The sequence below is a fragment of the Odontesthes bonariensis genome, chromosome 6 (genome assembly GCF_027942865.1).
Source record: "Odontesthes bonariensis isolate fOdoBon6 chromosome 6, fOdoBon6.hap1, whole genome shotgun sequence".
Taxonomy (NCBI): domain Eukaryota; kingdom Metazoa; phylum Chordata; class Actinopteri; order Atheriniformes; family Atherinopsidae; genus Odontesthes; species Odontesthes bonariensis.
In genome coordinates this window covers 10,693,757-10,719,550 of record NC_134511.1, presented here as the reverse complement: position 1 = coordinate 10,719,550, position 25,794 = coordinate 10,693,757, and the positions used below count along the sequence as shown (strand labels likewise).

At 42.9% G+C, this 25,794-nt stretch overlaps 2 protein-coding genes across 3 annotated transcripts in view; one reads left to right on the top strand and one right to left on the bottom strand.

Moving 5' to 3' along the window:
- The window catches only part of LOC142381964 (metal transporter CNNM4), a 43,512-nt gene extending 31,095 nt beyond the window's left edge, over positions 1–12,417 (bottom strand). For both annotated transcript variants that reach the window (XM_075467313.1, XM_075467314.1), the window contains exon 1: positions 10,991–12,417. In XM_075467313.1, the coding sequence (XP_075323428.1) occupies positions 10,991–12,398 (1,408 nt within the window). In that variant the 5' untranslated portion in view covers positions 12,399–12,417. The remainder of the gene's footprint in view (positions 1–10,990) is intronic.
- An 8,290-nt stretch (positions 12,418–20,707) lies between these two features.
- LOC142381961 (phospholipid-transporting ATPase ID-like) overlaps positions 20,708–25,794 on the top strand; it is a 48,334-nt gene continuing 43,247 nt past the window's right edge. Inside the window, exon 1 of the mRNA XM_075467310.1 lies at positions 20,708–20,934. The gene's annotated coding sequence lies outside the window, so the exon portion shown is untranslated. The remainder of the gene's footprint in view (positions 20,935–25,794) is intronic.

Below are 25,794 nucleotides of genomic sequence, written 5' to 3'. Positions count from 1 at the left end.
CATCTGGTCCTCATCAGCTCTTATAAGGAGTTAAAAACAACCTCCGATGAGCAACATGTTAAACTTACTACACTCCACGATGCGACCATGCTCTACAAGCTCTACAAGCAATGACTATAAGTAACTGTTTTCTGTATGACATCATCAGTCTCTCACATCATTGTGGAGGAATTGTGACTCACTCTTCTTTCCATGTTCCTTCAGCTCATGAGGTTTAACTTTGCAGCATTTGTTTATGCACAGCTCTGTCTCTCTTTCAGACATTCTGTTGCAGATTTGCTGCTGGGTTTGGGATCTTTGTCTTCTTACATGACTCATTTTGACTGATGGCCTTGCGTCTGACGTTAGAATACTTTGTTGTGTAGAGGAGTTCATCGTCGACACAACGTTACAAGGCTCCAGATCAGCAAACTGCCTAAACTTCTGCTTTTATAGAGGTGCTCATACTTACTGATGATCGGTTAATAAAGTGTTTTTGATGAGCAGCACCATTGCCTTTACCAATACCTTAATTCCAATGGAAGCAAAAAGGACGCACTTAGTTCTTATGTCCCGATTTAAAACAAATCTTAGATCTGAATCATGGGATATTTGCTTTTTTACGTCACTTTATGCTCCTGCTTCTGTGCTGAGAAAAGTACAACTGAAATAAAACAAGACATAATAGAGCCAAATCAGTGCATCACACTCACCTCTGGCCTACAGAAAAATACACACAGCTATCACTCATCAAACAGAGAGTAATCCCCCATTTTTATACCGACAAACTCGAGTGACAGTGAACGCCTCTGGTGCTCCTAGACTTTGGAAAACCTCTAAAGTTCCTCCTGTGGACTTGGAATACGTACACCTGTTTCAGTGTGAAATCAGCTCAACTCTTTTCTACGCAGTTTAGCCTTTTCAGCTTTAGACTTGACAAAACGGTTTCGGCTGAGATAAGTTTGAGGTAACAGGGGCCACATTCATATGCAGCTGACACCAAGGTCACACAGCCGTACACACCACCCATTCATACACAACTCTTCCTTGATATGAGTCATAAACACCAGGCTGCCTTCACTCTAAAAGAATATCCATTTGGGATGGCGTTCGGGTTTTGCCACGCTGAACAGAAAATACTCTGTTTACCGTCAGAAAAGCTGACTTAAATCAACTCATAGTTCAAGCACCAAATAGGTATATCGATCTTGTCATTCTCCTTTACACCGTTCAAATCATCCTACTTACTTTTATTTGTGCTGTGCCTGAACTGCTCAGGAAAGGTAATTTAACACTTGTAGCACCTCACCAGTGAACCTCTAAATGCTGTTACGGTTAAAGCGACACTCTGGAATTTTCGACAGTGGACCTCATTTCCGAGTCAACCAGAGTGTAAGAAATGTGTACAGATGTTTTTGTTTGTTTGTTTGTTTGTTTTTTTAATTCCATGCAGCCCTTTTAAAACCACTGGTCGCTGTTGCTAAGCTAGCGCAAGTGATCCACTTTTGGTAGCCTGCCACAAAAAAACTGTTTTGCCCAATTCAATAAACACTCAAAGCACATCAATTGTTATAGGTAACGTAAGCTAAGTCATCATCACTGAACCATGTGCTACCATCATGAAAGCAGAAAGCCTGTACCAACCTGTTCTTCAGAGACTGTTTGCACCACAGTGGCTGTCCTTGGTATACCTGGAAAGGCGGATGGCACTGCAGACGGTTTCAGAATTTTCTTTGCGGACTTTCTGGACTTTATGAAATCATCGGAGCTGAAGTGATCACTGCAGATGACCCGGATACGCAGCGTCTCCATCGGAGTTTTTACGTCTAATCCTGCAGCTAGGAGCTAGAGTTTTGTTCTTTCCGGATCTTTTAATGGAAAATAATGAAAACTTTTCGGAACCCATCTATGGGCTCTATTGTTGCAATTAGCAAAGGCACACTGATTTACCAAGTTGCCACGTTGTTGGTTTATAATCCGCTCGCAGCAAACTCGCTCGATCCAAACGCAGCAGATGTAGAACTAGTTTAACTAGCAGCTCCCTATAGAAGTGAGTTAGTTACATCACAACTGCCGAGAGTAAGGTAAAATTCCGCTGACCACTAGAAACTAGTCCCTCATATGATAAAAATCCATGTAATGCAAGGTCAGTTTTATGTCAAACATTACTCTATCACCACAAACCTTTACCTCCACTGCCTGACATAATAATTGATGTGCTTTGAGTGTTTATTGAATTGGGCAAGACTTTTTTTGTGTCAGGCTACCAAAAGTGGATCACTTGCGCTAGCTTAGCAACAGCAACCAGTGGTTTTACAAGGGCTGCATGGAATTAAAAAAAAAAAAAAAAAACATCTGCACACATTTCTTACACTCTGGTTGACTCAGAAATGAGGTCCAATGTCAAAAATTCCGGAGTATCGCTTTAACACCAGGAACCAAGCATCTGTCGTCATTAGAAGACGACGGAGGAAGCAGACAGAGGGACTTCACTTTGAGTCCTCAAACGTCAGACTTTAGAGGAGCGTTTACTAAAAACAGGAACTGAAAAACACATTGACCTTTGTCACGAGCGCTAATGGCATGTGGGCCACAGCTTCTCTTTTTTTTCCTGAGTCCAGCACTTCCACAACATTTTTTAATCAAGCAAAGAGGAGCACTTTTAGGGGGTTCAGTTCACTGTGTGACGCTGCAGTTTTATTTCATTTAACCAAGTTCCCTTCTTTAACCGTCTCTGGCTGAGCTTCCCAGCAGGTCGACTGACCTTCCCGTCTGATTCTCTACCCTCTGGCTTTTCTGTCAGCAGCCAGTGAGCTGCCCTGTTTGTTGACATGAAACATCAGCGACAAAGAGACTGAGGGGGAGAGCGATGAGTCTTTATGAGAAAGGAATGTCATACACACATGCTGCCCACGCTCAAAACACAACTGGTCAGCTGCATATCATTAGAAATTACCAGTCATCAATTTCAAAACATGGCCACTGTAAGGGGATGAAACAAAACCACGCTGCTGCAAACACACACAGTGTTGCGTAATAACCGCACACAGATAGAAAGGCTCGCTGTGTGAAACAGGCCAATCTCCTCCAACCTGTTTGTCCAGTCCAGAGCAGTTTGTCCACTGGAGCCCCACACTGCCAGATCCTGAGGGCCAGCAGTGCTTTAAAGTAACTCCTGGGTGGTTATTTGCAAAGCACCGGCTGAACCAGTGAAGTTTTAAAGTTAGTATTGAAAATTTCCACAACGCAGCTTTAAAAAAACCCAACAAAAACAGAGTAAATCCAAGTGGGTGTGTCGGTGTGGACATAATGCAAAAGACTATAAGAGCAACACACCTTGTTCACAATCTGAGGAGGGATTTTACAACTCTGCAGAGCAGTTACTGCAGCCTTAAGGCAGAAATCAGCATAATACCGGGGGGGGGGGGGGGGGGGGGGGGGGGTCACGTTAAACTGTAAATGTTATCTTTTTCTTGTTTTATTTTCCCCGAAAAAAAACACTCAAGTTCAGATAATGACAGCTGTAAAAGTGAAAAGGTGAAAACGAACAACCTTGGACACGATCCTCCTTATGATTAGGTCAGAACTCAGACCAACAAAAACTGCAGAGAGAGTAGAAAACAGCAGCATGACATGAGGGAAGATATGAGGGAGTAGCTGAGCTGTGGTCAGAACTGATGATATCAGTTTTTAAAACCCTCAGAGCTACGCTGACACTGGCTGGGGTCAACACACTCTTTGCCGTACAGATGCGGCTTTAAAACATCCCCCAAACCTTTGCAGAAACGCACAACCACCAACAACACAGAGGAGGGTCTTAAGACAAGATTTTGAGGGATTAGCTTGTCAAAACAATACGTTGCTTTTACTGAAACCGATGCGACACATAACATTAAGCAATCCGTTTTAGACACATGTTCAGCGTCAGTGTGCCATTACTGGTAAGATTAAAGATTTTACACCAGTCACTGTGTATTCCTGCTGTAGTGTGCTCCGGGGTAGGTGGACACAATGTTTCACCGACTAAAATGACAAATGAACTGTCAGAAGAATACTAACTACAGCCGTAGAGACTGGTTTGTTTTGGTTGAACATATCTGACTGGGAAGTATTCTTCTTTCTTCTTATAAACCAGAAACACCTCCAGCCTGATCTGTGAGAGGAACTCCGCTCCTCTGGTCATACGAGGCCTGACATTAAACGATGGGATGTGTAATTCAAACAGATAGCTGTGTACACTTCATGTTAGTGCCATCAACAGACATTTGCTGAGTTGCTATTTCTTCATGCTGACTGATGTCATTGTGGCACACAGTCTAGATGTGTTAATTTGACTGACACAAAGTTTAACACAACAGTCGCACTACTTCTGAGCTGAGTGGGCTGCAGCTGCACCGTCAGCACTTCGAGCTGCACCGACAGGACAGGAAAACAGAGAGAAGCAGCGGACGGCTGATAAGAACACGGAAAGAATCCGAGAAAAATTAGTTGCCACCGACTTCCAGCTGCCGGAGCCATGAAAGGCAGAATAAAAGTTCATGCAGTCCACGTCCAACCTTGCTGACGGCCAGTCTACATTGCCTACTGATAATCTAATGGCCGTCTTTTATGTTGGGGTTGTTCCCACATATCATCAATAGATTTAAAAGTTTAAAGCCAACACAGACGAGAAGTCTGTCTTGTGCACCGCAATATTCAGATCTGAAGGCAGGTGCTGTCAGTCAGTTTCTATGATAAGATTGATATTTATTCAATCTATTGCTGTTGTTTTTTTAAAACTTTATCTTTTAAAAAGGGAAAAAAAAACTTCATGTCTTCCAGGTGTCCCGTATGAAAAGTGCTTTGTATCATAATAAAATGTGGTTAAAAGTCTATAAAGATGGTATCAAGCCCATTTAAGAGATAAAAATATTCTCCTGCCAGTGTTTTGGACGGCCTGTTGTCAGAAGGTGTGAGACGTTAAGAGTCAAAATAAAAAAATAAAAACTGGTTGAGACTCGAGTCAGTCACAAAGGTTTTATCTTTTACAAATGAACCAAAGGGAGGAAAACCAGCTAAAAAAGGTGTGAATGAGTGGGTGACGGTGTGTCTCTGTGTTTATTCTCTTTGCAGAACACCTGAGGGGCTGCTTCTTTAAAACAGAAAGGCAAATATTAGATGACGGGCACATGCAAGCCCAATCACCTCCATAGAAATAAAGAGAGGGAGAGAATGCGCTTCGGAGGCAGCTGGGCAGTTATCTGGTGGGTAAACACTGTTGAAAAAGGCTGCCAATTTCAGCAGCTGAATATTGCTGTCGTGAACTTGTTGGACCAGAGCAAGCGTCCCATGACTCGCACGTGAGGAAGAACCAAAATCATATCTTTTCAATGAGGCGCATCACTTAAATCTACGACACTCTGCCATGATCACGTTTTTCCAACGACGACACGTTTCTACTCTGACGAGAGTGATCTTTTCCAGGATGATAACGCTCCACTCCAGAGGACACAAGCACTCAAACGAGGGGAATATCTTTTGGAAAAATGCCATACTCTTGGAGATGTCTGATACCTGCTGGCTCAATTCCTCACAAAGACACAGAAACAAGCAGCCAGACTTCCTTCTACCCTTCATCCAGGCTTTCTGAAGGTCTTTCAAAAATATTCTTTGGAAAATGGCTGCTTTTTCGCTCAATAAACATATAAAAAGGTATCCAATTCAAGGGATGACCCAGTGCCGTGTCTACACAAAACAATTTAGCAAAGAACCATTTTTAAATTCTTTGTATCACCCCTCTGTTATAATCTGTATTAACTCAGATTTGACCTTATTTACTGTATTTCTAATTTATTTTTTGCATGTTTAAATACATTTCCAGGCCAGCTGTCCTTCCAACATATAAAGAAATGCAGGGTGACTTCTGTACGATATAATATATCCTGTCAGCCACATACACCAATGAGCGACGTGGGAGTGGATCAGAACGCAAACATCCTCTTTAACCTCCTGAATCTTTATCAGTTCATAAAGCAAAGCAGAAAGGCATAACTCCTGCTTCAAATCAAACACCTTTTAGGGAATCATTTATGTGGAATTTGACAGTGTGAAACCATGTAGAAGATTATAATTTTTTCTAACCCAGCTGTATTCTCAAAGACTGCACTGACAGGCAACTGCTTTCCAAGTGATTGTGAATTTCTCATTCGACCGATTTTTGAGTCAGCCCATCCAATTCCTACAAAGGGCGATGGACACTACCCTTCCTTAAAAATTCACCGCACTGAAACACAAAGACAGATGGGCAGAAACGGAAGGGAACACAGCAAGAAACAAAAGTGACACACCCATCATGCAGAAGTAAGAGCCGAGACTCGGGTCCCCTTTGAGACCAGGTAATCTTTTACTTTAGAGTTTTAAAACTTTGTTCGTTTATGCAACGCATCCATGTACATGTGTCCAATCTCTCTAAGAGGCAGGCTCACGGTCAGTATTTGGGTGAAAAGTCCAGACTGTATTCAAGTTAGATTAAGACATTTAACATGGGGCAGAGGAGGAGGGAAGTGAGTTAATGAATGTCCACTGATGTATGGCTGTGCCGCTGCGTTTCTGTGTACAGGGAGTGTCGACAGCTCTGTCTCATTAAGAAGTATGCGTGTGCACTTGTGGCAGGATGCAAAGGTCACGAGGGCCAACATGTCAGGATACGTGACAAAGTCATTGTTTAGTCTTATAGGGGAAAAAAACTAGAATTAAAGTCTAGTTGTCGGGCTTGCACTCTGCATCCAGTCAAGCTGCAGTTCACATGTTTGTCCAAACTCATTCGGTGCTGAAGACCATGATGGAATTTAAAAAAAATGTATAAAGTCTACAAATGTTTCCCCTAATTTCTTCGACCCCAGCAGCATTGAGGATTCATACAGGACTTCTACAAAACCCTGCCTCTGTTGAGATATATCAGGTGTTAAAGGGATAGTTCGCCTCTGTTGACATGAAGCTGTATGACATCCAATATTAGCAATATCATTTATGAAATTTATTAAAGCGTTTTGCGTTTTTTTTTTTTTTTAGAAGCAAAACGGTTTATTTTCATGGCCCCAGCCAACTAGCCGGACTACCTTCGTCAACGCCAAAACGAGGCTGGAACTCGGCTCACAGGACGCAGGGGTCCTCAGGGGGCAAGTCAAATTTGATAAATGATATTGCTAATATGAGATGTCAAATAGCTTCATGTCAAAAGAGGCAAACTATCCCTTTAAACCAGGGCCAGAAGGCGATTGTTAGAAATTCCCATCAGTTCATCCTCAACTGCCTGTGAGCGTTTGCACAGGTGAGTCACCCAAGGTGTTCTTGAACTACCATTCTAACAATAATGGGACAGAAAGACGGATCTGATCAGCCAACACCTCTACAGAGACACAAAAACTAACTGGATCGTACCACCGAGGCTGCATTAGTCTCTGGATCCACATGTCTGAACAAACATCTGCTAAAATCCACCAAGGTCCCATCAAAGTTTTACCCCAAAGGCAGCATTTCCAACCTGATCCCACCGACTGCTGTTAAGTGTTGAACAACTGAGGCGCACCGCACGTACCGACATACATTATTACGACATTTCAGACTCCGGAGGGAGTTTTTCATACTGTTACACCTCACTTACGCAGCCTGGCTTTCTAAGTCAAATCTCAGTTAATGTTTGAATAGAGCCGAGAGAAACATTCATAAAGCCGTTCGTTAATGTCTGAAAAGGGCGTCTTCTGCTTCACAGTTTAGTTTAGGTTTGCCAAGTCATTTGAAAAAAATAGTAACAATCATACGCTGATAAATACTGATGGACATACAGGACTGCATGTGTGCAAATGTTTGCAACAAACAGCAAAGATCTGTTCATGTATATAAGACGAGCACATTTATCAACAAATAATAAAATAGATAACAATGACAGTAATAATAACAAAGATGACGCTCAGTATCGTCTTTGTAAGCAATATGTCCTGCATGGACCGCTTATCGGCTCTTGAATGCTCGTTTTAATTTGTTTTTGGAGAATTACAGCTATCGGTAACGGTCAATAAACTGTACACCACAGACCCCGCGTGCTTGGTGGAGCGGCCTGATAAATTCTCAAACCCCGATAAACTGCAGACAATGCAAACTGTCCTGACAACCACAAACAAAACACAAGCTGGTTCGTTTCCTGAACGGCTCAAATCGTTGAAGCTGAAACTGGAATGCTGTGTTTAGTCTTGTCCTTGGCTTGCACACTCATTCACATCCAGCAAGTCAATCTCCCCACTAAGTATAGTATCCACGCATAAAATAAAAATAAAAAAAAAGGTTTTTTTTCACCCTAAGAAAAAATAATAATTGAATTACAGTGATTAATGATTAACAACTGAAATTCTACTAAATATGAAGGACGATCAGGAGACACTTTCCCTCCATTTCAGTTTGATTTTCATCCATCAAATAAATCCATTAAGGTGTGAAATTAAAACCAAAACGAGTTGTTATTAAAAGAAAATCCCAGATTTCACTTAATCCTACACTGGCTTTATGAAGACTGAGTCCTAGTGGCTAAAATATGGGCTAATATAACAGAGCACCGGGGGTACAGCATGTGACAGTCTGTTGACAGAGTGCAGTGTGCCTCTGGGCAACTTCATGGTTCACTTGTGTTTGTGTGTCTTCTCCATTATGCCCCATGTCCCGTGTGCAGAAACTCAAACCTAAGATGTGACCAAGCTAACACGAAAGACACCGAACGGTGCCAATTACATTTTATGAGGAGATTTATCTCATTTATCAAAAAATGGGTATGTGAGTAATTCTGATAAATGTCAGTGTGCTCCCCATAAATGATGCTTACATCATCACATTTCTCGTTCTTTCAAGCCTGCTGTTGCTACTTCCTGCAGAGACAGAGTCATTAATCTTTCATCTCAGCTAATAAGTTTGCTTCTTCATCCATCTGAGGGTTCCATATGGACTGGAAACGTGCACGCACACCGCAGACAGTAATAAAGACAAGTCTGCATTTAGAGTCTTTACGCTGCCGCCAGCCAACGTGACGAGCCTGAAACTGACTCGGGAGTTTTGGTGAGAAAGAGTCCGACCAAAAGGAAACCTGTGTGCGCGCACACGGACGCCGCTGGATGCCATCACCGCGGTAACTGATGCCAAGCAGCAAGAGATTGGAACTTGAGAAGCAAGCGGGGAGTCGGGTCAGGGCGGAAGCAGGGGGGCGGGCAGGAAATCAAGCACGTGCATCATCACGTCAACGCAGCCCACCACCACCTGACCGCAGGCGGCGCAGGCACAGCGTGACGTGGTAAAAACAACACCACGGTGCATCTCTGGAACAAAGCGCTCAGTCAAACACTACTTCAGCTGTTGGTGATGTCATCTAAACAAATAGAAATTGTTCATTCTCAAGGGAAGATCTACAAGATCGTTACAAAATAGAGTTTAAAAATATCGACGATGAGTGGCCGGAATTAGATAACATCTGTTCTCACATGAACACAGCTTAGAGACAACAGACGCATTTCACAACTATTTATCTAATTCTCCTCCAGACAGCGCCACTTGCACAGCACGTCCTCCGCGTGAAGGATCCCTCGATCATCGGGATTTTATTTGAGAGTCTCCGAGGATCCCAGTAAAAGCACTAAAAGTGCGATCAGATCAATAATAACCCCCTTAATGTGGTCCATCTGAGCTCTGTTCTCAAGTAATCCAGGCTGATCTTAATAAGATAGGGTTGGTTGAACACTTTTCACAATGACATCACCTTTTGGCACATCTTTTAATAGACACCTTAAAGTGGATTCAGGCAAAAACACTGCATTTCATTTACAAGTCTCCACTTTGTGTTGAGCGATTTCATTTCAGCAGGAGTCTTGTTATTACTTTAAGGTGTTAGAACTCTGTCATCCGACCACCCATTAAGGAGAGGCAGCGAGAACCTAAAACTCCACAAGTATAATGTCTGCTAAGCTTCGAGGCAGTGTAAATTGGTTTCAACTGTCTGTGCAGCCAGATTTAAACGTGTGTTTACGTGTGGGCACTGCAGCTTGTCGCAAATGCCTCCCACCTTGCATGCCAAGCCCGCTCAGATGAGCTGCCTTTTAGCCAAATGTCAAACGGTACCACGCTCCACTACAGCAACTCAAAAGTCAATTTAGAGGCCCGTAAACGAGGATCAGCGAACATATTTGAAGCACTCAACCTAACAAAGTTAGGTTAAATGAGAACTTTTTTTTCTGTCAATCCTACAGTCAGATATTGATGCTTCTACAGAAAGAAGGGGCTAATAACTCAGTCCCTATGGTGCCAATACGAAGACACAGGAAGTCTTTGTGGGAAGTTTATATTGGTGACCTTGAGACTTAAATGCCTCACAGTGCCAAACACATGCAAAAGATAGCCTTGGTGCGGAAACGTCCTCCTCCTGATAGAAAGTGTGAATGTGTTCAGAATGTGAAGGATGTGTGTTTGTGGAAGGCAAAAGCAACAAGTAAGACGTGTTCTCCACATACACCATCACAAACTATAAACTACGAACCTTCACCTAAGCACTCAAAGCAGAATCTTTTGCGTCTCGGCACACAGTTTTTGGATTAACAACACTGAACCTGTTTACTTTGTTCATTGCTGTTTCTGCTTTAAAAGTTAAACCAGACTTCTGCACAGTGATAATAGGGAGCAGGAAAATAAACTACATTTGAGGATTAGGTGCTCATTAGACAGGCTTTCTTAAGTAGGAATTGGCTACAGGTGCAGAAATGTCAAAGAAAGGTGCAATAATCCAAAATAGTTCAGGAGTAATAGGTAGCACTACTAGAACTATTAATACAAATGCTATTAGCACTTCTGTGTGATGTGTTTCCACAGGACCAGAAAGCATAAATAATAGCAAGTATATAAATAAGTAAAGTAATCCCTCTTTCTCTAAGGCAATAAGCTTTAGAGAAGCCTGGTTCTGTGGGCACAAATCCCACAAAAACAACACAAGATTTCCACAAACCTTTCTTGAACTCCTCCAGCATGGAGTCCAGCTTGGTGTCGTGGAAGACAAAGTGCACTGGGTGGTTGTAGAACTTGGTGATCGTCTTCAGGGTGGTGCAGTCGTCGGGGTCCACGAAGGCCAGATCCTTCACGTAGAGGATGTCCACGATGTTGGAGCGCTCGTCCTCGTACACGGGTATCCTGGTGTATCCGCTCTCCATGATCTCAGACATGGTGTTGAAGTCCAGCACGGCGTCGCTGTGGATCATGAAACAGTTGTTGATCGGGGTCATGACATCCTCCACTGTTTTGGTCCTGAGCTCCAGCGCCCCTTGGATCATGTTGAGCTCCTCTTTCACCAGGTCGTTGTAAGGCTCGGTGACTTTTAACATCTCCACCAACTTCTCTCGGTTGTACACGGTCCCGATCTCCTGGCCCAGCACGCAATCGAGGAGCTTGCTGATGGGCCAGGACAGAGGGAAGGTCAACAGCATGAACAACTTTGTGACCATGATCGTGTTTGCCCCGACAGCCAGACCGTGCCGGGAGCACAGAGCCTGGGGGACGATCTCTCCAAAAATGACGATGCCGACGGTGGAGGCGACCACCGCGCCGATCCCGGACTTGGTGAGGTCGTCCAGGAGGATGGTGAGGGTGGTGTTGACCAGGACGTTGCCGAGGAGCAGTGAGCACAGCAGGTAATTGCCCTTCCTGCGAATGGGCTCGATCTTCCGCGCGTACTTCTTCTCCTTCTCGGTGCCACAGCTCTGCACGATGCGCAGCTCCATCGGGTCCAGCGCCATCAGCCCCAGGTTGAGCCCGCTGAACATCCCAGACAGCACCAGCAGGAAGGAGATGAGGATCACCTGCAGCCAAACGGGCAGCAAAGACTTCTCCTTCTCCACCACCCGCAGTCTGCCGTCCTTGTCGTCCAGCAGGAACCACTTCTGCTCCAGGGGGTCGTTGACGCACAAGCCGAACACTTTGACAACTTCACTTTTACGCAGCTGCTTGATGCTGAGGCTCACCACTCCGGACGTGTTTTGGTTGGTCACTTCCATGAGCCCGTGCACTTTTATATCATCCGAGCGTTGGGGACAAGTCCCATTAAACGGGACCAAAACTGCCCCGAAGGCATCGTCCTCTTTATCGCTGGCGTAAAGTTCACTGAACCCGATGAGCTCCGAGCTGTTTGGGAACAAGTGCAGCCCGTAGAACCTGAAGAGGATCTCGCTGCCCTCGGTCACCTGAATAACTCCCTTCTCGGTGGTCTCGGCCGGCTTGTTGCTCTTCTCCAGCCTCATGCCAAGTATCCGAGTGGCGTCTCTCGGATGCGATATTGCTGTCTCGGCCTCCCTGCCCGCTAACACGGAGAAAAACACGAAAAAAGTAAGCGTAAACCCCAGTCCACTCGACTCCGTCGCCATGTTTGTTTCGCTATCTGCCAACGAGGGGAACTGACGTCAAGTACTCGTTTCCACAAGCCCACCCCCTTATTTTCACAAGTAAATTGAGCCAATCAGTGGGATAAACGTCACTCAAAGCTCTGGATCGAGCCCCCATAGTTTCATTTTTTAAGGTAGACTGAAGATTTAGTTTTAAGGTCAACCAAACCGCGTGGGAATTGCCACACTGTTGAGTACATACTATAGATTAATGAGAATTAATTTTATCAAACTTCTCGTGCTCCGTTGGTTTATCTTTTGGCTCATCAGATTAAGTTGTAAATACTGACAAAATAAAAGCTTTATTGGAATAATTTAAAGTAAACAATTGGGAGACAATGACCGCTGAACACAGGTGACATTCACACCACTATTGTATTGCTGTTTTAATTGTTTAATTGTTTTGGGCAACACATTACAAAAGAGGCGACAAACATTATCCCAGCTGCAGTTATATCAAATTCAGAGACAGACATCTTTATTCAAGGAGACAAACCCCAAAATTATTCCTTCAACATGCCAAACGTTTCTGAGCACTTAAAACTCATTTGCTTTCTTGCGTTACTAGAAAGACAAAGTGCTCAAAATAAAGAGTGGAAATAGACCATTCGGAGAAAACGAAGATAAGTAGTCATATACTGATATAAATAACTTTATAAACAAGCTGAATCATGTCTGTGAAACTTTAAAAGACTCTAAAGTGTCTCTGAAGAGGACATACCGCCATCTTGTGGCCACTTGATGGCGTCTCGTGGTGAATACACAGATGGTGTTCAAGGATGAAACATCGGTTCTTTCATATGAATTAATTAAATATTTGCGTAATTCTGCTTCATACAGCTGGGACAGAGCACATAATGTTGTAATATTTTGCAATTTGTTACAATCACATCGACAGATTATTTTCACATCAGACCTGGAAAGGAAGCACCACTCAACTCATCTTCTTCGTAGAATACTGCTCTTATTTGTTAGACACTATACATGTTTAACCATAAATTTAACCATACTTACTGTGAGTAGTTGAAAGAGAATTTGTATCTTCAAATTTTACACTGTAGCTCTGTGGCAGTAAATAATAACAATAATTCATCTGAGGCTGAGTTTACAGCAATAAGAAACGAGTGTGATGGGGAAACAATGATGCGGTGCAGTGAGAATTAAGGTAAAGACATGATGCAAAAAGCAGAAGAATGGCTGCATGAAATAAAATAATTGTAATAATGTTTACTAGTAGACAGTACTATAAGACTACCTTTGTAATAAAGTGGTGTAATCAATAATTAGATCAAATAAGTGGTCATAAACTCAAGCTGTAGTTTAAGATGTTTAAGATAACTATAACAAAAGGTTACCAAAAAAACTTAACTTAATAGGTAATAGTTTTTAAATAAAGAATAATACTTAAATTCCTTAATATGCATAAAACCTGCAGATCTTCATTGTAACAACAAAACTTCTGCAACTTTGTTGCATTTTAGTATAAAAACATGTGTTTGGAGGGCAAATTTCAGCATGTTTAGATGTTTCTAACTGATATGAAATGATGAAAGTTTGGGTCTGCAGTTTCCTCCCTCTCATTTTGTACCTCATCCCTGTGTTCCTGTCCGTTTTGCCTTGTATGTCCCTGTCTCTCTGCTGGCTGTCAGTAAGGGGCGTAGTTATAGCTGATCTTCTCCACCTGTGGCTCCCTCGTCAGCCGGTGCTTAAAAACCTCGGTCTGTCAGTTTATTCCTTGCAGTATTGGTCAGGCCACCTCAGTTAAGCCTTGTGATCCATGAATATATTTTGCCATCTTCTCGTGTCTTCTTCAGTTACTTGGAACAGCTACCTCACGTCATGCTAACCTGGATGATGCAGCCAGAATCTATATCAAATTCGTCAGTTACTCGCCTCCACTTCTGAAACCTGGAAAAAAAGTTTTCACTTTTACTTTGGATTTTGGATTACACCATACTAACCAGCTTTTCTCTCTAGAGGCCTGAGATATTGAAGTTTCACTGGAAGATTCCAGCAACCCTCTGTCCAGGAATCATTTTGGAAACTGCAGTAAAACCCTGGCGACTCTGTTACTCTGGGAATTGAAAAAACAGGAGCAAAATCTTCTGAGCAGCCCAACTTTCGGAGTCTTTGACTCGTCTCTTATCTTCTTCTCCCTCTTTGTTCTTTCTTTCTCTTGATTTTTCTTTTCCGCTCTTTTGCTTCTCTTTTTCCTCTTTTGCCTGTCGTTCCTTCTCCTTTTCTTCAATTTCCAGCATTTTCTCCTTATATTTTCTCTCCATTTCCCTCTCTTCCTTCTCTCATCTTTCCATCTCTTTCCACAATCTTTTATCTTTTCCTCTCTCCACCTTCCTTTGCCTGTCAGTCCCACTCCTCTCTTCTCCTCTTCTCCTTCTCCTGTATGTTTGTGTGCCACTCTTCCAGCTTTTCCTTCTCTCTTTCCATCTTTGTCTCTGTCTCTTTGGTCTCTTCATTATCCTGTATCCTAACATTGTCCGTCTGCCGGCTTTCTGACTTGTATCTCGGTCTCTTGTTCCTTCCTCTCTCGTCTTTTGTCCAGTTTTACTACAAATAATTGGATGAATCTCATCATTTCTGAGTATGTCACACTTTCATGCCCCTCTTGCTCCTGACATTCACTCTCTTCAGGTCTCCATCTTTCCACTCCATTACATTTCCTTGCCCAATCCTGGACAAATAACAGGGCCATCCTTCTCCTCTATATCTCTTCCATGATGTACTTCTTTTCCTGTCTTTGTTTTTCTTCATACACCCATCTCCTTTGACAATCTTGGACTAATATTTGAGTAGACTCCCTCTTCCCTGTTGCTTCAAGCTTATGGGACCCATCTGACCAACAAAGATCGCAATCCTTTTCAGATTGTAAGTTCTCCAGGTTCTGGATCAGAGGATTCCGAGGAGAGACTTTCATCATGTGACTGATGGCTCTTCCTTCTTATTTTTCTTATGGGATCCTTCCACTTGTGGGGAAGTTCACCATCTTCAGAGGATGAGGGCTGTCAGCCCATCCCTGCTGTCTCCAGGTAAGACAAAGCTCATCTTCATTCAAGATGAAGGGCTCTTACTCCTTTGTACCAAGTGGTAAAAAGCTCATCGTCATCAGAAATTGAAGAACCGTCGGGGGGGCAGGACTTCTTCCATGACAAGGAAGTGTCTAAATCCTCTTGAGACTAAGGTCTTCACGGGGACATACCTTCAGAATGGGATCTTTTCATCGTGCCAACATATAGATAGATAGATAGATATATAGATAGATAGATATTTATTTGTCTTTGCAGAAAATTGTTCTGTGCCATTGACAGTGCGTCTGATACAATTACAAAAAACAAAAATACACAATAAACAAGCACCCCCCCGCCACCCCCACCCCAGGACAAAAAAAGACAGGATGTTGTAAACATATAAATGTTACCAAACTGCATACAAAAATACACACGGCAGTCATTTAAGTGGTAATCATCACACCGGAGATGTTCCTTCTTACTAAACTGGTTGGGGTTAGGCATTTAACAGAACTGAAATGTGAAAATAAACATGAACTGAACAGAAGGTCTTTACTCTGTGGATCAAAACAATGATTATAGATGCTCGATCAAAGATGTACCTCCTACAGCCTTAAAAAACGGATCTTAAATAAATAATACACATCTAAAATCATGAATTTAATCAACGCTGTAGGTAATCAGTCAGAGCCTGAATCTCCTGGAACCCAAAACTCTCCTCGTTCCAGTCAACTACACTTTGTAACTGTGTCTGTGTCAGCTTGTGTGTAACTTCGTCCATGGATATGTAAATATGTGCATGTTTGTCTATGTTCATGCATGAATGTATTATAAGCTGCTTGTTCTCTCATGTTTCATCTTCCATAACTATGAGATATGCAGTGTCTTTATGGGTTCCCAGCAGATTTAATCACTTGGGTTCCTGCCTGCAACAGTCACACAACCTGCAAAAATCAAACATAATCAGTCAAGGGATAGAGCAATAAAAGCTCTAAAATGACAAAATGGCTGTTTAGATTTGGTCAAATATCTATTCAAATGTGTTAACTGCTTGTGGTATCTGTAAAATAAAGTGTACTGGGTCGAATTTAGCATAAATGTGAAATTCTGTCAATTTGGAAGGAACAAAAAAAAAACTATCTAATTTGCACATGTGTAGCAAAAAAAGTTCAACAAACACTGCAATTCTTTGACCTAATTTCAGTCAAACATCCACACCCTCCGGTAATGGGATGCAACAAATAAAAAAGTGATATATACTTTTTAATCATTCAGAGTAATGCTAGGGATGTTAATTTAGTCATTGCCCAGCCCAATACAGCTCCATCAAACAGAAGAAGATAGATCATTCATTTAAATTCATGGTCCTCCAAAGGTTGATGTTCTGCTGCAGATATGTAAATGATCTATGATGATGTCATCAAGGCCAGAGAAGCCCAACGGAAGCCCAACATCCCAATTCTGCTGTCAGTTCTTTTCCTGTGAGCACACTTCTTGACTCTGAAGCAAACTGTCTCAGCTGCAAGCCCACGTGCTTTCACTCACACCAACCATTAGATCTGCTCATCCTGCGGAGCAGCGACGCTTGACAGCTTTCACCCGTTCAGTGTGATAGTCACCTTTTTTTGTGAGTTTCATAAACGATGCGAGTTTTTATCCCTCTGTTCACTTATATTTGTACCCAAATGTACAAAAAAAAAAAAGGACAGTGTTCCGGGACAAGATTCATTAGTTTAATGTTTGTAAAACTTTAGTGAAACTATGTTGTTTTATCTCCTCTTCATGCCAAACATTTCACCAAACCGTGTATAAGGCATTGTCCGGTAACAAATACACTGAGCCGAAATAGCATGGGCGTCATGTAATCCCATTTAGACATAGTACATAATTTAACAGTACTAACAGTACATGTTAGCCTACAAAGTACTAAATGGAACAGCTCCCATTGAATGCTCTTGGATTGTCGTCTAGCAGTGCCTACAGCACGCTTTTTCAGACTTTTTTCACCCACCAAGTGCTACAAGAACAGGGGCGTCCCTGTCTTCAAGAAACTCTCCAAGACCCAACTCTTCAGAGAGCATCTCCCACCCTAGTATGTATGCATAGTTTAACTTTCTACATCACTGTTGCTTTATTGGGTATTTTTAGTGCATTCTCACACAAGAACGGATGTTTCTTGAAATGAATTTGATCATTTCAGATGTTAATTATTCAGCCAAGTGTTATAAAAAATCTCTTTTTACGAGCATGTCCTGTGACTTGAAATCTGCGCTTAAATTCTTCAAAGTCGCAGGAGTTCGGGTCGGAAACAGGAAGACAGCAACAACGAGCTGACACTCATCATTACTGGTTCCCTATAAACTTATTGTGGTTTTCAATCACAGATGTTTGGGCATGCGAATATTGTATTTATTGTACTCCCCCAGCAGACGAGATAGTCTGTCACTCATTAAGGAAGGTCTCTGATGCGGTCCAAACTGAGCAGTTTCTGTCTGCATGACAAGTTTTGCACACAACTTCCTGTGATAGTCGCGCATTCTTCAGTCGCGTTTCCTCGCACATCGGCTTCTGCTTTCAGACTTGATTCACGCATCTTTCTTATGTTGAATGAAAAGGGCAACCAGATAAAAACGTGTCGAAGATAAAGTGCGGTTTACCGGTTTTCCGTGTGTCCCTCTGTATTGTGCTGTCGCCGAGCAAAAGCGAAACCACTGTGGAGATAAGCAGTGAAAAAAGAACAGTGTTGAAGATGATATTTATTGAGAACTCAAAGACCTTCTGACTACTTCGGCAAAGAAGAAAGAAAAGGGGTTTATGATATACATAACAAAACCCTATGTAAAACACAAGTTCCGATACGCCTTTTGCGCATTTTAGTGCCACCTTGTGGCCACAAGCTCATTTACAAGCTGCATGGTGTCTGTGAAGAGAGGGAGTGTGTAACATAAAGCATATTTGTGGCAAAAGTGATGTAGGAATTCAGAGAAGACTCTACAAGATACTCTATAAGATACATCAGTTTTCAGAGATAAGGGTGAGAGGTCTACGTGGCTTTGGAAATATGCATGTTCATGAGTCGTGGTGTGTGTTCAGGTAACTGTGGCTCACTGTTGAATCACAGGAAAGATGAGTGAACACCCCTAAAACTGGAGTTTACTTTAGCATATTTAACTGTTTTGGTCTTTTAAAGAACAAACTGACTGTGCAGATAACTGATAATAATAATGTCTTCTTTTTTTTAAAATTCTCTTCAGCTCTTAACACCAAAAAAACAGACAAATGGATCATTCTAAAGGTTTTCAACTGCATCCATGTGTAGAACACAACTTTAAATAACTGTCATTTTGTCACACAGAAGAAACAGAAAGCCGAGTTCAAATGAAAATGTCAGCCATGGGTGTGACAAAAGAGGGGAACCTGACTTGTCTTAGTTTGTTGAAATCAGTCTGAGAGTCGAACATGAAAACCGATCATACTTCAACACTTTGTGTTATCTCTGGCAAAGGTGGAAATGCCGATAACCTTGATATTTTCACCTCATACAGACTAAAAATAGAATTAGTATAAATATCTCAGTTCTGTAACATTTGCACTGAACATGCATCACACAGAGGTGACCTCAGGCAGGAATTTGAGCACTTTTTTACACAAATAAAATCATCCTTTCATGTTCTGTAGGAAGAGAGTGGTTGCATCTGTTTTTATGTCAGTCTTAGACTACAACGATGCGATCTGTAGACATACATCCTCCCCAACTTTTTTATTTCTGGACCCCGTCGACCATTCTGTCCTGATGTTTATTAATGAACTTACTGTACATATCATGCATTTTATAGTATAGTTAGATGGTCCTCTCTCCAAGACAGGTGGGATGATCACTTTATTTAAACCTTTCAGGAGAACCTTTTTAATCAGACTCGCTTCACTTACTCTTACTTCATGTTCCACAAGGGAGGGCTGAACTTATTTTCATGTTGAGTCATGATCCCACACTGCTGCAGTAATGTTGAGCTCCGGGCTCTGGGGTGGATTCATCCCTCCATCAGACCTGCTGCCACTGATTTTCAGTCCACTTCTTGTGTCATTTGGCACAGCTCAGCCTTTTCTCCCTGTTTCCCTTCCTTAAGAACGGCTTCTTGACAGCCACCCTTCCATGGAGCCCATTTCTGATGAGGCTTTGACCAACAGCAGATGGATGCAACACTCGTTCATCCCTTGAGTTAAAGCCTCGTTTCCACTGTCAGTACGGGCCGCTTTGGGTTCAGCTTTGCGTTCCCACTGTACAAAGGGGACCCTCAGGGGTGGGCGGAGTGCGTGCCGAAGCGTAAATAACAAATAACAGCAAATAACAAATAACATCCATAATTTCGAACCACTTCCAAGCATCTTCAGCTTAATGCGACACTTGCTCGCGGTCCGGTTGAAACCACTCTCTGCCATTTTTGCGGCAATCAGCTGGAAAACTTTTTCGTTTCGCACAGCGCCATCGAGCTCCCGCTGCACAGCCTGGAACCTGTCCTGTGTGGTAGGTACCCCAAGCAAAAGGGTTACAAAAATGGTAACGGGTTCCATGGGACCGGTACGCTTTCGTGGTAGTGGAAACACTGAAATAAGCGAACCGTTCTGAACCGACCCGTACTGGACTGCATAGTGGAAAAAGGGCTTTAAGGTGCCTTTTTATTCCTGAATGACTCACAGGTCACATAACAAATACATCAAAGAAAAAAAACACTTTCCTCCATAAATGGATAGCTACAAGGACTGAAAATGAGTGAAAAAGCAGCCAATGTCCGAAAAGAGGACAAAGACTTGAAGAAAACCTGAAGGGTCACTGCTCAAGACCGCTGTGAAAGATTAGAAAGTCTGGAACATTGGAGGCAAAATACTGTTTCCTCTTCATCTTGGCTCTGTGAATGACTCCGAGTGTCTTCCCAGAATGAGCTCTCTGCTATGAGACAAAAACAAGTGTATTAGGAAACACTTTAAATCATTATTTTTTAATTTTTTTATTTTGCTGATACGTGGATTTTGTCCTGAAGAGAAACTAGAGGCATTTAATGGACAGTTGCTGGACGCGCCGATAGGCTTCAGCCTTGGGATGCTTGATCGACAAGAACTCACATTCATCCAGAATGCATCACCCTTCAAGTTTCAAGTTCACCAACTAGAGGTCATAGTTTTCCTAAATGCTGTCATTTCATGTGTCGTGTGTCACGTGACCGCCCCGCAATTTCTCCTCTGCTAAAGCTTGTTTTAAGTTGGTTTTCCGGTGCTAAATGGAACCCGACGAACAGAGCGCGAGCGGAGGGGAGTTGAGACTCGAGGAGGGAGGAGAAAACAGAGGAGGAGAGAGTGAGGGAGAGGGAGGAGAAATAAGCTGGAGCGACTCAGAGGACAAGAAGAAAACACAGACCTCGCTCGCTCTCGTAGTTTAGAGACTTTTCGTGTTGACGCGCAGAAGCCGCGGGCGGCACCACACGACGCCGGGACGCACGGTAAGAAGCCGCACCTTTCTTATTCCTGCTCAGAGGGGTCAAGGTGAAGCGGGGAGGGGGGGTCCGACATGTAGTTTGTGTAGAAAAGGGGAAGAGATGGAGGAGGACGGGTTGAACGGGAAGTTGTAGTGAATGAGCTCTTTCCTCTGCCCTCTGGGGACATCTGAGCTTGCAAAGTAACGGAAAGAATGAAAACAGAGGAGAGTTGGGCTTGAGAAAATGAAAACCTCAGCTGCTCTCTTTCGTCCTCTAACTTTTTTTCTGTGTGTGTGTGTGTGTTCTATGAAAACTTAAACAACTCGCATGGCAGAAGACAATCGGCTTACTTGTGTCATACAGTAGAAACTCTTTCAGTGGGCCCACACAAAACTTTCCATCGAGGTGCATTAGTGTGTTTTGTTCCGGACTTTTATTCTGCTCTCGTGCTTAAAAACTAAAGACAGTAGGGATGCCCGTGTCGGAGGGGGTGGGAATGACAGTGGTGATGATTAAACATGATGGCACACCTATTATCAGTAACCTGTGATGTCAGTGAGTACCTTCTACATCCCCATTTAGGACACTTTCCTGTGGAAATCCAGTTTTAATCCTCTGCGGGTGCTCACATTGACAAGGTTCACACCAGTCAGCTCAGTTTTTGGTGCACATTTTGAGCTTAAAAGTCAAAATTACAACAAAAAAAACAACCTGATTTACAATTGATTCAGATGTGCACCCTCAGACGAAATGTATTTTCTTGAAAAATCTTAAACAGTCCAGGGTGGTTCTGGTTTTATTTCCATCTTGGCCCTTAGTAGCAGAGCTACAGCGCAGAGCTCCTCGCTGGCTGCAGATGTCACGGCTGAACACTTGACCCTATACTCGGCTCATCGGTGGTGCTCTGAAGATGACATTTGCGTCACACGCGCCCCGCCGGAGCCTCTCACTCTCTCAGGCAGGCCAAGTTGAACCAACATCCCTGTAAGGCGCTGACACATCTGCTGCCACAACAGCAGGAGACGGCTCACCCTCCACCTCCTCTTAACTGGCCTCTCCCTCACGGCAGCCGTTAAGTTCCAGCAACAATGAGCCATGATACAGGCCTACGGATCCCAGTGCCCGAGACTTCTTGAATACATCTGTTCTTATTCAGTTTAAAGTAACACTATAGAATATGGCTTATTTTTCCTCTCTTTAGCTCGCCCTACAGTTGTTTGATGTGGCATCGCTGTCATTAAAACAAACATGGTGTGAGCCCTGCACATGTACAGCTTTACCCATGCATTTGTTGTCACGTTGAAGAGGCCACAAAGACACCACCCTGCAAAAGTGACAAGTGAGCATGAAGCTAAACAATGTGGTGCAGTGCTGGAAACCACGGTGGCAAACTGTGGTATCTTTAGTTTCAGGGCTGGGAATGTGCAGAACAAAAGTCTATGCACTTCAAAACGAGTCGGAAGCGCAAAGTTTTAAAGTTCACAAACTAAGAATGGATTTATTTGTGTGCTGTTGGTAGAATTGCAATAAAAGCTTATTCCAACTTTTTCGTCAGAGGTCGTTACAGGTTTATTCTGTCGTGAGAGCTGAACAAGTTTCATAGCTGCTTTTCCCGCTGGTGCACAGGTTTCTCAGTCTAAAAAGGAAGTGCCAGAGGAATGTTTGCACCAATATTTCTACTTCTCAGTTTAGATGATGCTAAGGACCATAACAATATGAGGCCAAATGTTGTCCTGCTGTTGTCTTAAGTTTGTATTATACATTCTCTTGGAATCGCGGCCAATTTCTCCAGTTGTAGAGATATTGGACCAACCAACGGACTGTCGTGGACAAAGTGCAGTGTGCCTGGTTTCTGACGAACAGAAACATGAGCACTTAAAGCCTGTTCACAGTTTCTGCGATTGACAGCCATACAGCCTTCTCACATGCTTCTTTACTTTTCCATCATGTTCTTTACTGATAGAGTGATTTAATCTATACGGATCAAAAGATCAAATGCACAATCAGCCTCTAAGCTCATCCGGAGCCTTGCAGAAAAGCAGCACTCCTCTGTTGTTTCACGGCAGCAGGTAAACAGCTTGTTGCATTACTGCCCCCTGGTGGTGGCATCACACATTAAAACCAGTTAGTTGAATATCAGTCGTGCAAACTATTTGATTTATTTTCTTTTAATGACCGTTCCGTCGTCAAAGCAGGTGCCGTATCTCTCACATTTAACTGGAGAGATGTGGATTTTCACAAATATTTATTGGATCTTCTTTTGCACACATTCCAGCAGCAGTAAATACACAACGAGAGGGTCACTGCGAGAACGCATCTGCCACTGAAGAAAATGGCCATTGGCATAAACAAACGCTCAAGGAAGGCAGAGGCATGTGAAATCAAAGCTCAGTTTGGAAAAGTGCCTCAGAAACATCCATCCATCCATTTTCTATACAAGCTTAATCCAACTCAGGGTCCCAGCTGTCATTAAGTGAGAGGCTGGGTATCCACCCTGGCCAGTCCATCACAGTTTACAGAAAGTGCAGGCTGCAAAAAGTAAAAAGCTAATGTTGGCTGGAGTGGAAGTGTGAGAAGAAAAGGATTGTTGAGGGAAAAAACAGAGGCGGTTTGGTTTAGAGATGCACTGATTCCAATTTCCTTGGCCGATTCAGACGTCTGATTTTTTCCTTTGAAAAGGTCTGACCTGCTGACGACGATGTTCTTTCTCAGAACTAAAATCAGCCGCATACAAAATCAGTTTTGTTTGAATTGAAAAATAACTTTTAACCTTAGTCTTGTTCTCTTTTCTTTTCTTTTTTTTTAACTTATCTTAAAATGTAAACATGCTTTGGAGAACAGGACAAGTATTTCTTTATTTCTGGAGTTTTTTTTTACTGAGAGGATTGCTAAGCCTAGAGGGTCAATCAAAATGTCAGCGTTTTATCAGGTAAGATGAGAGGAGGAGTGGCTATGTGGCCTGAGAGGTCAGGTGAATAATTCAGAGGTTGATTGTTTGGGGCCTTTTGGCGCAGCGCTCAGGGCTCAAAGCACAGATACTGTATTGTGTGTTTATGTCATAACAGCATCCCCCTTTGCCATCTGTTAATGTCTATCTCCAGCGAGAAAGTGACTCTTTTTCAGGTTAGTGCTTACATCGACGCAAACAGATTCTTAATGCAGATTGATGTCGATACGTGCTGTACGTCAGGGTCACAGATTCACAGTCAGAGCCACTGAGCAGGATGAAATCAATCAGTAACCCACAGGAACCTTGAAAAACAAACGAAAAGAAAATAAACCACACACAGAGTGTTTCTTGTGTATTCATTGTAGTTGCCGGTTAGATTGGATTTTTTGGACACGTAATGATTGACAGGCACAGCAAACAATGAAAATCTGATAAGAGGAGAACGAACTAACTGTAGTCAGACCAAATTTTGTCTGTCAGACGCCTTTCCTGTTGAAAGAGGAATTGTTCAAAAGGTAAGTGAATTCATTTTTTTCCAGGCGATAAGATCTATAGTTTATTTTGGGCTGAAAGGTAATGACTTTCTGAGTGACGCTGCTACAACAATAAACGTTGTTGCTGTCTGCTTACGGTTCTTTGTGACACAGTCTTTAGTGAAAATCTGGTTTAACCTCGTTAACGGGTTCACATTAACAATGTTAACAGCAGCCCGCTCGTTTCTTTGATGCACATTTGAAGTTGCATATCAGGAAAGGTTCCAGTCACGGGTTTTTTTTTCTCTTTTTTTCTGAAAAGCAGTACAGAAACAGGACTCGTGAGGCCACTGGAGGAGCTGTAAAAATGTTACATCAACCCCCAAAATGGGGTTATTCGATCAGCTGAGATTTAGTCACAATATTATCATAAGTGTATTATTAACATGATACTCATTGAATTATTTTTAATTACAGAATTACTATTCAGTACTCGTACGTCACGACGCTCAGTGCATGCACTCATTTTACTTCGGCTAAGTACGAGAGACTCTACTGTGCGTTTGCTGCTCTCTGTATGGTCTGTTCCTCGTGTTTTTGTGTGTAAAGTCCAGATCTGCACGACCTCGGTCAGTGCGTTCCCCTCTTCCTCTGCAGAGCACTGAGTCAACCGAAAAAAGCACATTCGGTATGAGTCCTTCTGCTCTGCGGCCAGGGAAAAAGAAACACAAAGTGGAAGTGGCCAGTGCAGTTAGACCGTGTGAGAAAAGGTTCAAGACATTCTGGTCTGGACCAAGAACTTGTCAAGGAGCTCAGTTCCTCTACCCGCATTTCAGAAGTCTCCAGATGTTAATGAGGTCATGGGAAGAATTCACCCTCAGAAATTCTCAGCTTGAGCATCGTCCTTTGTGAAGGTTCAGGTTGGGGCTAACAAAGCTGAATGTGGCTGATTGGTCATTGGAAATATGGCGAAAGCAGATCTAGTTTTGACTGGGCAACTGGACATTCGTTTCACCTCTCATCCAGAGGGCTTCTTCAGTTCTAAAGCTCGTTGGTGGGGAGTTTTGGCTTAAGCCTGGTTTATAGTCGGTAACGCAAGACGCAACGCAAGACGCAAGCCGCAACGCAAGCCCTTGCGCGGTTGCAAGCCCCCCCTTGCGTGCTTGCGTGTGTCACCTCAGTTTTCTAAACTTCACGCAAGATGCAAGCGCAAGCCACTGGCTGTGGTCGAAACCGCCTACTACTTGATCGATCTGACAGTATGCAGAGCGTTTACACACAGTGCACTTCACTCCTGCCCGAGCCGAAATCAGCCGGCCTGAAAAGCTGATTTCTCTTAAGCTATAGGCTAAACTCTGTAAATATATAACTTTAGCAACATTTGAAACATTTTCAGGCGAGAAAGTAGTCGTTTAGACCCCCAAGGTGTTGAAAATCTGACAAAATACCGGCTATTTACAA